The 14,248-nt window shown below is 38.8% G+C and overlaps 1 protein-coding gene across 4 annotated transcripts in view; it reads right to left on the bottom strand.

Moving 5' to 3' along the window:
* The window catches only part of WDR7 (WD repeat domain 7), a 133,902-nt gene that overhangs the window by 117,501 nt on the left and 2,153 nt on the right, over positions 1 to 14,248 (bottom strand). For 3 of the 4 annotated variants that reach the window (XM_010583046.1, XM_010583048.1, XM_010583049.1), the window contains exons 3-10: positions 10,051 to 10,129; positions 9,349 to 9,523; positions 7,391 to 7,467; positions 4,194 to 4,313; positions 3,852 to 3,997; positions 2,679 to 2,781; positions 1,478 to 1,619; positions 668 to 916 (exon numbers count right to left, since the gene is read on the bottom strand). In XM_010583046.1, coding sequence (XP_010581348.1) covers positions 668 to 916; positions 1,478 to 1,619; positions 2,679 to 2,781; positions 3,852 to 3,997; positions 4,194 to 4,313; positions 7,391 to 7,467; positions 9,349 to 9,523; positions 10,051 to 10,129 — 1,091 coding nt within the window. The remainder of the gene's footprint in view (positions 1 to 667; positions 917 to 1,477; positions 1,620 to 2,678; positions 2,782 to 3,851; positions 3,998 to 4,193; positions 4,314 to 7,390; positions 7,468 to 9,348; positions 9,524 to 10,050; positions 10,130 to 14,248) is intronic. The other variant, XM_010583047.1, reaches the window with a different exon arrangement.

The following is a 14,248-nucleotide window of genomic DNA, read 5'->3' as shown; positions in this document are numbered from 1 at the left end:
TGAGGCAATCCAGCTTCATATTAAGAAAAAAAAAAATTGTATAAAGTTATATACAGTAAATCAGTTACATAAAGGAAACAGTACAACCAACAGCCTTGTATATAACTGACAAGCTCATACTTGTATTCACAGAGAAATATCTACATGTCTTTCTCATTTATTAGCATTTGTAAAATCAAACCCCAAAAGTATTAAAATAACATTATCTGGAACCAAAATATACAACAGCAGGCCAAGGTATAACACTCAACTAACTACACAATACGCAAAGAGGAGTTCTCTGTTAGATGTGTTATTTTCCCAGCGACAGCTCCATAGGCACACCGATAGCCCAGCTGAACGCAGTGCCCAGAACAATTCTGAGAGAGACGGGAGGTGTCCCTTGCCATATCTTTGCTACTGCATCTCAAAAACCCAGGAGAAATATCCAAAGCTTTCCAGTGAAGGGACCTTGCCCAAAATTGATGCAAGCTGGCCACAGTTATTTTATTACTTGGGTTTCTCATTAAGTAATAGAACACCAAAAATTGTTAAGAAAACAGCAATATGATTTCTACCTGTAAAATGACTTAAAGCTCACTTTGTGAAATTATTTCTTACTTCAGTATATTTCGTGACGGGCACACACTGTAATCCAACTGTGCTTTTCAAAAGCTTATTTGCATACCTCTCCTAAGCATATGCTCTCCTTGCAGCAGCTGAACTATAGCAGTTTGTGTTGCTGGCACAATAACAATGCTTCCATCTTCACGACCACAAACCAAACGCCCATGTGCTGGAATATACACACTGGCTGTAACTTTAAGTGGTTCATTGATGTTTGGTATTAAGCTTAGTTGGTCTATAATCCCAGCAGGGCGAGGAGTAAGTTTATCAAAAGCTTCCTGGAGGGATACTGAAGTTGTCGTTTGCAGTCCTGTTTAAAAAGAAAAGAAAAAAAAAAAAAAAAAAAAAAAAAGGGAAAAAAAAAAAAGCAAGGGGTGAGGTGGGAGGAGGATTTAAAAAATAAAATAAAATCAAGAATGGAAATTAGAAAAGCTTTTCTGAAAAGATATCAAAGTTTAAATACACCATGTTACAACACTTTGTTCAAAGTAAATGGTACATACTGGAGATTAATTTACTGACTACCTGAGTGAAGCTACAGCAACACACGGAAACGATATATGAGAGAACTGGAAAAGGATATGATTTAAGCTACACTGGCAGGCAGCAATGACCATAGCTAGTATTTGGAATAAAGCAGTTAATTTGTAATAACTGAAAAATATTCAGAGTCAATGAAGATTTTGATCATATATGAAAAAAAATAAAGTTACTTTAACTCTTAAAAAAACCAGCTTCATGGATCTGTAGGAAAAGCAGCAGTGCTTTATCCAGCAACAAAATACATATTTTAAAAAAAAAAAAAAAAGAAAAAGAAAAAAGAGAGATGCCCATTAAAAGACTTGGCAACAAAACTGTTAATTAGATATACCTTTTGCACTATCTTGTTGTTCAAGAGTATCAGGCACACTCCAAATACACAGTCTCCCTGAAGAGTCTCCTTGGATTAACAGCTTATAGGAGAACTCCCTATGTCCACAGAAGAATCGAGTAACTGGAGGACATATTAGTAGCTGTTTAAAAAAAAAAAAAAAAAATTAACAACTTCAGAACACATGCAAACCATGTATTGATCTCAAAATTTACTTTCCCCACATAATCCTCTGTACCTTCTAAAAGCAGGACAAAAAAATAGATACTTTATGCTTTATCTTTCTTACAGGAGGAAGAATAAATACAGCAATATGAATCAGAAGAAACAAGTCACAAGTTTAGGGAAGGGGAAAAAAGATTTTTGTACATATTTGGTTTTGTTCTAAATATATTCATATTTAGAATATTTTATATATACACGTGTGTGTGTGTATTCTAAAATTGTTAACATTCTAACTGCAGTGGTGAGCTGAAGTTATACCACTCAGTAAGGAACATGGTCCACAACAAAAGTAAAAAAGTTTTAGTATTGATTGACAACAACAAAAAAATCAAATATATAAATGTTTCAACGTCCAAATTTGGCAACAGGTTAAAAGGTTAAGATAAAAAAAAGGATTCCTACAACAGTCTTGTAATAACAGCATTTGTAAATCAGACAGCTACTTATACCTAATAGTATAGGTGCAAATACTAGATATATCATACAGCAGTCTTAGATATATTAGTTTATAGCAGATAAATACAATAGCAGTATTATAGCAGTTCACAATACAGTATAAAAATGAAGTATAGCTCAAAGAGGACTTAGGCCTATGAAATTTGATTTTCTTTACTTTGCAAGGATTAAGCTTTCAAATTCCAAGTTGTGATTCTAAAAGCTCTTGCTCAATTATTGCCTAATCATCATGCACATCACAACTCAACTTCTAATTCTCCAGGCATTGATAAATGATAACGTGTCAGTATACAGGAACTGAAGATTCACTTGACCAGAGACTAACCTCTGCATTTATTTGAAAACCAACAAGAACCAAACCAAACAGCAGGGAAATTGTATCTGTCTACTTTCTCTAAGAAAAGAAGAAATCCTAAAGGTCTACTTTGAAAGAGAAGAACTTGTCATGATGTATGCATGTTTCAACTCTCTAAGAGAGAAATGCAGTCCATAAAAGAAACTCCAAAGAAATATATTTTACCTGTTTATCTGCTCTGTCCAACACACTGTACAATAAAGGCGGAATTAGATTTTCTACTGCTTTCCCCACATCTCTGCGAAATGAATCACTAGCTGGTAGACAGCTGGGTTTAAGAACAAAGAGAAAGGAATAAAATCCCTTGTATTACTAGAGAGTGATCACTACATCACTACCTAACTAAATAATACTAAGCAAAAGCAACCCCCGAGCCCTTAAACATTACATTTTTTTCAATTGTTAACACAGTGTATAGCAGATCATTACTCTGATTTTAATGTACAGGGTATGCTTCATCAATTAATAACTGCACCAAATGTGTCCAGCTCAGTTCCCCCACACATTCAGAACTGAAGGAAAAAAGAATGAAGGAAGCCTGGCTTTAGGTCTGCTTTGGACTTCAACACACCTGGCCTCAGACTCAGGACCAAAACACACCAAACCCAGCGATTCCTCTGACAGATCACCAGATAGATCTGCTTGCATCCTTATGCTCTGATCACTTAAGAGTGTGAGAAAGGAGTTCTCACCTGATTTATGTGAGAATATTCAAGGATCTCCAAGATAAAACTGTATCTCTACCCAGAACAAGATGTTTGCATGTCATGAAGATGTCAGAAGAAAAGTTTTTTATTTTACTTTTGTCATTCTACATTTATTTAACCTCTTTGATACCTAATTTTAAATTAATTTTGTATTTTCACATTCATGTGCACAAACTCAGCTGTTTGTGCCTTCCCTTCATGGGCTGGAAGAGTATTCTGTTACAGTAATACAATCGTCATTTACATTCTACTCCATACAGAAAAATCTTATTTCTTCCTTATTTAGACCTGGTTAAGGAAATATTTAAGTTAAATTTTATTTTATGACACTTGTTCAACACCAAAATGCACCTCTTCCCATCACACAGCTCCATTAGGAAGTGAGAAAGAGTGTAGTATCAGAAAATAGTGAAGCAATCTTGGTTGAGGCAATCTAAATTACTGAGCATTGCTTCAACATGGTACATTTAGGGGACACACACTTTAAAATATGCTCATGGAATACTAGTTTCTGCAACATCCATATGATTTTGTAACAAAATAAAAGCCAAAGATACTCAATATTTCTTCAAAGTTGCTCATGTTTCTATCTCAAAATAATAAATAAATGGAGTATTTCATTGTTGAATACCTGGCTGGTAATTTATATATGAAACTCTGTCCATCTTCCGTCCATACAATCACTTTATCAGCTGACACAAAGTCGCCGCCAGTCCAGGTCTGATCGTTTTCACTAGGGACTGAACATAAGAGGGAATAATCTCCAGCATCAAAAACCTGAAAAGAAACAGCAAAGCCTGTTGTCATTAACCAATTACAGATTAAAATGCCCAGAGAGCAGCTAATTTCGATTTCAATATAGACACATTAAAAGGACTTAGAGCATCTTGATCTAAATGTCTTACTGGCAATTTAATTAAATCAGCTTCTACAGTGAAAAGCAGCCAGGTGTTGTTCAGCTAGCTTGCCTTACCCTCCAGTATTTGGAACACACTACCAACAACGACCGCTGGGTAAACGCACAGAAAGAAATGCTTTGACAGTTTTGACAATAAATAGGTTTTGATTCCTCTTCAAATACTGGTGTTGTATCCTAAAAACAAACAAACAAAACCAACATTAAATTAACTGCATTTTATTTAAAATTATAAATCTGAAATTAAATAGAGCCATATTACCTTATTATAGAACAACATCTTCAAAAAAGGCACTTCTTGATGGTTTTAAATTTACTCAAGAGCTTCCCAATGTTTCTGTAAATTTTAACTGAAATAAATGCTTATGTTTTCTTTTGATACTCTATGGGTATATCATACCTTGAATACCAACTCTCCTGTGATAAAAGAGTCAAGTCTGCAGACTCTGTCACAAGTACAAGAGTAGCAAATGTGCAGAAAAGCAGAACTGAAGAAGTGATAGGTAAAAAACTGGCTTGTAGAGACAGACAAAAATGACACCAACAGGAGGTTATCACTTTTATTTAGAGAGCATATGTGTATAGCTATAATCAGGCACAAGGACTGACCAGCACACCAGCAGAGCCGGTGAGCTGAACTGCTGAATACACGAGCCCATTCCCTTCCTCACGTCTCAAAGTTTTCAGCTGTAGACTGACCCTTGGCCAGAGGTTAAGATTCAGCCACTGCTGACAACATTCTTTTGAGATTCAACCTAGCACTATCAAATAGCACAGGATCTTAATCATTTAGCCCAACAACCTCTACTGAGTCCAAGTATCAGACTGATCTACCCCATTGGTGCTGCACCTTGATTAATCTGGGCCCACCTTAAAGCAAAACTTTCTCTTCTGGTTGTATTAAAGATGGCCACTGCTAACCTGTCCAGATCCAGAACACACAGGAACTAGATCCCAAACTAATACTCACTTTGACTGAGTGTCCATCTTCACTCTGACTTGAGATACCTTAAAGGAAGGAGGGACAGTCATGCCATTCATCACCTGAAAAGTCTGGTTTACAGTTATAAAAACCTGGCTGAAACAACAGAATGCAGATACCCTGCTATGGTATAAACAGGAGACCTACAGAAAGACCTGTCTGCAATGCCAGTCACTTTAACTGATTTCAAAGGGCTCTTCACTTTCATAAAAAGCAACCTTATTTACTGAGACAGGGCAGAGAAAATCAGGATAGCCAGGCAATTAAGGCAGAAGCAGGGACTCAGATGTCCTAGATCACAACTCCTTACTCTGTTACAGATCTCTATGGCAAGACAGTATTTTTCTGAAATATTTCCTCAACTTCAAGATGGGGAATAAGCGTTATGTCCTACACAGAAGCCATTTAAGCGCTCAGACAACGTGACAGCAATCAGCGTCTGAAACCGAGAGTCTCTATACAGAACAACACACAGATGGAAATCGGATAACAAGAAAATACCCAGCTGATTTTTTTTTCTTGCTCAAATTGAACTTAGGAACATGACAGAGAATATGCAATGGAAAAGGGACTACGCCATCTCATAAATGCCAGATGGCCAACTTCGAAGGAAAAACCAAATGCTTGTAACAGTTCTTATTCTATTATTCCTCATAAGGAGATCTGCAAGAGCATGTGGTATCCTCTTTCATCACTTAAGTCCAACAAATTCCCCAGCTGGACAGATTAGTGGTGCCTATTTAGTATCATCACTGTCAGTGAATTACCTTGCACCCAGATAGCTGAAACAAAGCAGATTCAGCTCACGTTTCATTCTTTCAAGGTTCCCCATATCCCAAATACACTAGATGGTGATAAGCTCCTGTTTAGCTACATCTTCGCGTTTCTTACTTTAGTAACAGCCAATACTCTTCACTGCTTACAGCTGCCTTTTTTTTTTTGTTGCTGTTAAACCTGATGTTAGCTAAAACATTACTAGCTGCATAACAAGGGTTTCCAGAAAATGCTTTGAGAGCAACATAATTTCATCAAGTTTGAAACTATGAAGCAAAAAACCATGAATACCACCTCTGTCCCCTGACAAGGTCAAAAGCAAAGAACTCCATTATATTGGTGTTACAAGCTAATGCAAACTGCATTGCTTTTGCATTATAAATATTCTGGAAATAAACAAGTTCAACAAAAAAATAGTTCATTTATATATCATAAGGTTATTTTTCCATAGGTGCTAAACAGCTATAGTAAAGTACATCTTTTACAAGAGGTTTCTCTGAATAGCTAATTAGCCAGAGGTCTATGAGACATGTAGCAAATCTCCTTTAAGACTTTTATTCATTAGGACACAGGAAGGCAGGAACTGCCAAGTAACAAAGAGAACTCTAGATAACCCCTAATAATGAATATTCCTAAAAACTGTACTCTGCTCAGCAAACCCTTCAGGCATCTCCACACCTCTCCGTACCTTTCTCAAAGAAAATACTACATTTAATAATAAAATCTAATACTAAATTTAACTATGATGAAATTTTTTTAAAATTTAAGTACAGATATTTTAAGAGCATAAGAAATGCAGCTAGAGAACTTAATCTTAAAAAAAATGAAGCACGGTGATAAAGTCACTTCTATAATGCCCCCACCATATTAAGACCCACACTTCCTATGCAGTACAGGGCAAGCTTTAACTCTGACTTATTTCTTCTATCTGTACTATACAGAGTAAACATGTATTTATTAGCATCATCTCTTTCAACTAATGAGTAGTTATACAGCAAGCTCTTGCATTTTTGCGTGTACATGCATGCAGTACAGCACCCCTATCAGTTTGGAAAGTTAAACATTACCGTAACAATCTTTGTTACTAAATTCCCTTTGGAACTCAAATCTCCTGTGGAATGTAGTATGAGATGACTTACGGAAAGAATAGGACTTTTAAAGGGGAAAAATTAAAAGGAAAACATTTGTGTATTAACAAGAATATTTGTACATTAACACAAATCATTAAATAGTACCAAAAAAAAGATTTGTAGAAATTGGAGATTATCCTACTCCTGATTTTGAAATAAGTTCTCTGAGTCTAATCTTTCTCATGTTTGGAGTTCTGCTGGTAACTTGAAGAATCAGTAAAGCAAAATTAAGGAAGTTGATTTTCAAATGGCAAAGAGGAAAAAAAGCATAATATCATTAGGTAGCTGGAAGAACAGGAAACAACATTAACAGAAGTTCTCCCTCCATCACAACAGGAAATATCATTAATTCAAAAGCCTTTGTTTACCTGCATCCGACTAACTTCAGAGGTTATTATCCATACTTTCAGGATGCCAGTCACTGAAACTGCTACAACAGTATCCTCTGGGGAAAAACAAACATTAGGCTGATAAGTACAAGGACATCTTCATTTTGTTGCACACTTGTGCTTATCTGAGTACAAAAATATACTGAGAGTACCTCAACATTAAAAGTTTACCAAAACATTCCTGAAGTGTTTGCTTCAAAATCAAATGTTTATTTGCAAAGTGGTATTCCAGAAGCACATATGCACATGCACAGATTCTGTGGGTTTGTGTTTACATCTCAAATAATACTCAGGGCTCAAATTAAATGGGGGAAGGGAAGTCACAGTTGTTTCTAGTATTGCTATCAGACATTGTGGGTTGTCCCATCACTGTCCCCAAAGGCAAGGGGTTACTCTCCCAAGAGGAGAGATTTGTTGCTTATGCCTAGCTGTCTGCCCACACCAGCCTGCGAGGACACTGAAGTTTAATGGGAAGCATGCTCTAGTTGTACAGCTGCCCAAGCATCTCTTGGCTGCGGGTTCCCAAAGGGCATCTCTGCAAAATTACTCCATTAGAGTTACTACCTTCAGAAAAAACAAAGTATATCAAGTGCTAGTCAAACTTTCTAGACATTCCTGTTTCTACCAGACAAATCCGGTGGAAGACCAAAATCCAAGGGGTAACTTCTTGATTACAGTATAAAAGCAATTACAAAACAAGAAATAAAATTAAAGACAGTATCAGGAAACACTTAATACCAATTCACTTCCAGTTGTTCCAGCAACTTAAATGGTGTGGGGATAGCAATCGAGCTTTCCCTTCCAGGACTTCAGGAACACTCAGTTTACAACTCTGTCAGCCTTAACTCAAGATAAAAGTCTCTCCTTTTTGTCAGGATCATCTTCCTTAATGTTCCCCAAACCTCTTAGGAATTACAGTCTCCACAACAGGAAAACCTGAGTGAGACACCTCTCCACCTCAGCTGCCAGAATTTAAAGCCTAACAAATTAACACAAACTAGCAGAGCAAAACAGATGTGTGGACAGGTATCACTTCAAGCCATGTCAACTAATCCACCACCAAACATGAGCCTGCTCACATACCTCTCCACTAAACTGACTGTCATCACTTTTAGAAGTTCCTCCCTCTACAGTCTTTAGGTTTTTTAATCCTATTGTGTACTTTAATCAGCATATTCCTTAAACACATTTCCTACAATAATAGCTTTGAAAATGTTATGACAGCACTTTTTATAAGCTACTAATCACAAGAAATACTCATAGTACGTATATATCTTGTGAAAAATTACAAAGTTTGGCTTGCCAAATGATCTCGATATATACTGTACATCACATTAGTAATGCAGATGACAGCCTTAGCATTTAGAGTGCTTGCACCCCTTCCTTCAGTCTCATGCCAGTTTCCAGGCTTTTGCTGTCAGAGTGCTCTCCAGAACTCTTTCTCAATTCTCAAAGAGAAAACAAGTTATCACCCTAATGGAATATGCTTTAATTAGGAAAAAAAAAAAAAAAAAAGCACTCTTCCCGTAAGAAGGTTCCTTGTCCTTCAGGTTTCAGCAGATGCACACACTGAAGATGACAGAACTGAATCTATCTAGTAGGTGAGCCTGGATCCTGAGGAGCACGCACACACAGAGCGACTTGGCTAGATTTTAGGTTCTGTTCATCAGAAAGCAGTTACATTTTAGCCAGAGCCAAAACTCTCATTTGATGGAACAGCAACAGAGATAATACTGCATAGATACTAACTAGCCTCTTTTTCAGGGACTAGAAACAGCCATATATACTTGCTTTTTGGAAAGGTTAGTGCTTGCTGGGTGTTGCCCAAGATCACAGGGAGTAATGTTCTAATTCCTCCCCAGGTCCTTGAAAAAGTTGAAAACAGTGTTTCTCTCACAGGGAAGCAAAGCCATAACAAAAGCAAGAAAAATAATTACCTTGTGTTCTATTGGATCGAATGATAGTCATTGAGCTGATCCAGTCAGGAGATATCTTTGATAATAAAGAATAAAGAACTTCAAGGCTAGCAGCATCCACAACAAGAATTTCTGGATAATGTCCATGGCATAATAATCTTCCTTCACGCTGAGTCCCAACTGTAAACTGATAGAACTAAACGGATATTAACAAAGTACAGAAATTATCCTCCTCGTGACACATTGGCTACTTCATTTTTAATCAAAACCATAACTTTGTAAAAATATTCTAATGCCTATATGTTTAGAAATTACTATTCTGCACTAATGAGGGGAGCTTTTTGCAGAGGCCCCCTTGCTCCTGTTCTCTTCCCAAGGCAATCCTTACCCTGTACACCCAGCTCTCCTGTGGCTGACAGAAGCCTGCCTCAGCCTTCCCTGCTAAGATCATTCTCATGCTCCCACCTCCCCTGGCAGTACTCCTCCAAAAATTTTCTTTCCGGCCTCTCTTATTAACTATGATACATTTTTTCAAATGCTGAAAAAATGCCCTAGGGCATTTGATGATACAGCATAAACTACGTAGGAGATACTGACATATGCATATAATGCCATTATTAAGCTTAAAACCAAACAAAAGAGCCTTGCTTTGATAACTGATCTATAGTTATCCATGCATTACAATATAGAATAGGACTTCAGAAACATACACAAAGTACTAACCTGTATGCCAGTATGTGTGCAGGCTAGTTTAGTAAACTCTATGCATCTCCCATCATTCACATCCCACAGACACATCTCCCTGAAATATAAAAGGCAGATTAAAACTACATGGAAAATATTTCAATTGTCCAAGAGTCTAAAGATCATTTACATCAGAAGAAACTTAACCATTTGAACCATTTGTTAGTGACAATATGAATTGTATTTAGATAAAGGAAACTCAAAAGCAACTTGAATTTCCAGTCCTTCTATGTGAATCTAGACAACCTCTTCTTCCCTACAAAGATAAGGGAAACAAGTGAAATGCCAAGGTTCATCATAAACAATCAATGTTAAGTGAACACAAGGATACAACAGAGAATTTCTCACTTCTCTCACAAATGTTTCAAGTCATTACATACTTCTACTGCATCCCTAAGTCATCCAAAGATTAGCCTGCCTCCTCCCCATTTGTAAGGAAGAGAATAGCATTACAGAAAACAGAACTGTGTCAGGTGGCAGTGAACGCTGTGGGTTTTTCTGAAGGCCCAGGCTGTTGAGAGGTGGAAGCACCACCTGGTACTCTTCAGCACTTTTAAGACCAAACTGAAAGCACTGAACAACAAATTATAAGCAGTACTAGTAGATACTTTTCTGACTTGCCTTATGAGGAAAGATTAGTTACCTATATTAATTCATTCCAATTAGCAGCCATTCTCCCTATTTACAGTATTTTTTAAAAAACAACACTTTTAAAATTTTATATTAAAATTTAATCAGAACAGAATCTGTCAGCTGCTTTCTCAACTTTTTTCCCTTTACATCAGATATATAATTTCATAATGAAAACATATTTTGGTTCTAAATCCAATGGAAAAGATTACATAGTACTGCAATCACTACAAGATGGAAATTCTAAGTTTTGACACATTCAACTCTCAACTTACAGGTTAGAAGGTTCTTCAGTCATATTGTTCCCTGCTTTTTCCAGATAAAAAACTTCTTTATTTTATTTGGATACATGACAGACCTATACCTGGCCAGCTACATTTACACAGGCAGAGGTTAAGAAATTTCTTCCTCAACCAGAGCTGAGCAAATCGGCCTCAGCCTGGAGGTCCACCTTTCCATAAACAGCCTTTTAAAAACAAAGCAGATAAACAAACAAAAAAATCCAGACTCAAACTTCTTTCTCCTTTTCTGGTATGCAAAACAAGCTTATGAAAGTCTGTCATTCTAATAGTAAGTTCTGTATATGAATGAAGCAGCCCTCAAGAACAGACTGATGCTCTTGGAAGGAATACCTTTGCAAATACTTCCAGGTCAAATATTCTGCCTAGTTGTCATGGTTTAATCCCAACTAACCACCACACAGCTGCTCACTGACTTGCCCCCCACCCAGCAGGATGGGGGAGAGAATCAGGAAAAAAAAAGTAAAACTCACGGGTTGAGACAAGAACAGTTTAATAAAACAGAAAGGAAGAAACTAATAATGATAATAGTAACAATAATAAAATGACATTAATAATAATAATAATAAAAGGATTGGAATATACAAGTGATGCACAATGCAGTTGCTCACCACCCACTGACTGATGCCCAGTTAGTTCCCGAACAGCGATCCCCCCAGCCCCACTCCCCCCAGTTTAGATACTGGGCATGATGCCATATGGTATGGAATATCCCTTTGGCCAGTTTGGGTCACTGCCCTGGCTGTGTCCCCTCCCAACTTGTTGTGCCCCTCCAGCCTCCTTGCTGGCTGGGGAGGAGAAGCTGAAAAATCCTTGACTTAGTCTAAACACTATTTGGCAACAACTGAAAACATCAGTGTGTTATCAACATTCTTCTCATACTGAACCCAAAACAGAGTGCTGTACCAGCTACTAGGAAGACAATTAACTCCATCCCAGCTGAAACCAGGACACTAGTGAAAGACAGCTGAGTCGGAAATGTTAACTTTTCAAAGCAAACTTTGAAAAGGTAAAGTGGAAAGGCATACTTTAAAAACAAATTACATGTGCATACCACATTAAATCTAAGAGTGTTCAAAGTCTCCATTAGTTTAAGAAGGAATATTATGATGTCTAGTTGCAACTTCTTTCAAAAATAGTTACTTTTATTCCAGAATAATAGTCTGCAAAAGGACCTAATCCATTTAAACCTATACCTCCCCTCAATAGGTAGCATGTTCCCTGTGCTGTTAAGACTCAAGAAAGAGATGCTAAAAATCAGCAATTATGAGATGGCCTGCCACAGGACAGAAGTGAAGGGCAGCCCATCTTGTTCAATGTAAGTCCATTGAGGAAGATGATTCATTTGTAACTGAAATGCTTATACCTCTACTTGGAAACTCAGAAGCTATTCTAAACTGTTGATAACAACAGTAGTTACTCCAACTCCGTGAACCAAAACTAGGCTCATATTTTGGGGAAAAAAAAGCTCCTGCCTTCCAGAATGACTCTAACACAAGAATAAGTCCATGGCCCATTTCCTAGAAATGGCTTGCTGATAATGAGGATTCACTTTCATATAGCCAGCCAGAGTACGCGTGTAGATACAAGGATAAGGGGAATGCATCCTCCCCATTCAGGGGGGCTGGCCTGGGCTCACGGCCAACTCTGCTAAGTTGCTGTCTGGTCTTGAAGAGCTCAAGAAAGCGCTGGAAGCTGTCTTGGCAGGGCCTCCCTCTCTCTGCGAGGCTGTTTAAGCTGGGTCCTCTTCCCCGTCCTGCCTGCGCCGCGCTGCCAGCCTGGCCGCAGTGACCCGGACCCCAGCTCCCAATGGCCACTAACACCCAGGGGCACGGGGGAAAAGCTAAATAACACGTGTGAGTTACGAATGACAAAACTAGTTGGTCTCAAAGCTTTGACCTGTAATTTATCAAATTGTGTATCTTTTCAATAAATTAGCCCAAAATCTACACTAAAATCTGAGTGTACAAAGCATATTTGTATTGGGTTTGCGTGGCAAGGTTTTGGTAGTGGAGGGACTACAGGGGTGGCTTCTGTGAGAAGCTGCTAGAAACTTCCCCTATGTCCAACAGAGCCAATGCCAGCCGGCTCCAAGACGGACCCACCGCTGGCCAAGGCCGAGCCCATCAGTGACAGTGGTAGCGCCTCGGGATAACAGATTTAAGAATGGGAAAAAAAAAAAAAAAAAAAAAAAAAAGTTGCTGCAGCACAGAAAGTGCAGCTGGAGAAAGGAGTGAGAACATGTAAGAGAAACAACCCTGCAGACCCCCAGGTCAGTGATGAAGGAGGAGGAGGAGGTGTTCCAGGCACTGGAGCAGAGATTCCCCTGCAGCCCGTGGGGAAGACCATGGTGAGGCAGGCTGTCCCCCTGCAGCTCGTGGAGGGCCACAGTGGAGCAGATCTCCACCTGCAACCCATGGAGGACCCCACGCCGGAGCAGGTGGGTGCCCGAAGGAGGCTGTGACCCCGTGGGAAGCCCACGCTGGAGCAGGCTCCTGGCAGGACCTGTGGCCCTGTGCAGAGAAGCCCATGCTGTGGAGCAGGTTTTCTGGCAGGACTTGTGACCCCACAGGGGACCCACACTGGAGCAGTCTGTGCCTGAAGGACTGAATGCACCCTGTGGAAAGGACCCACACTGGAGCAGTTCATGAAGAAATGCAGCCCGTGGGAAGGACCCACGTTGGAGAAATTTGTGGAGGACTGTCTCCCGTGGGAGGGACCCCACGCTGGAGCAGGGGAAGAGTGTGATGAGTCCTGCCCCTGAAGAGGATGAAGCGGCAGAGACAATGTGTGATGAACTGACCGTAACTCCCATTCCTCGTCCCTCTGCACTGCCGGGGGAGGTAGAGAGAGAATTCAGGAGTGAATCTGTGCTCGGGAAGAAGGGAGGCGTGTGGGGAAGGTTTTTTAAGATTTGGTTTTATTTCTCATTACCCTACTCTGGTTTGATTGGCAATAAATTAAGTTAATTTTTCCCAAGTCAAGTCTGTTTTGCTTGTGATGGTAACTGGTTGAGTGATTTCTCTCTGTCCTCATCTCAACCCACAAGCCTTTTGTTATATTTTCTCTACCCTGTCTAGCTGAGGGTGGGAAGTGATAGAGTGGCTGCATGGTGCTTAGCTGCTGGCTGGGGTTAAACCACAACAATATTTTATTGAAAAGTTAAAGTATGACTTTTTTTTTTTTAAATTACTCTATTATAATCCCCATTAATGCCAACTGCATGAAAAATCCTTCCCCCTTCTGCC

The sequence above is a fragment of the Haliaeetus leucocephalus genome, unplaced genomic scaffold (genome assembly GCF_000737465.1).
Source record: "Haliaeetus leucocephalus isolate CR32 unplaced genomic scaffold, Haliaeetus_leucocephalus-4.0 Scaffold866, whole genome shotgun sequence".
Lineage (NCBI taxonomy): Eukaryota > Metazoa > Chordata > Aves > Accipitriformes > Accipitridae > Haliaeetus > Haliaeetus leucocephalus.
The sequence above is the reverse complement of the archived record's forward strand: the minus strand, read 5'-3'. Positions and strand labels throughout refer to the sequence as shown.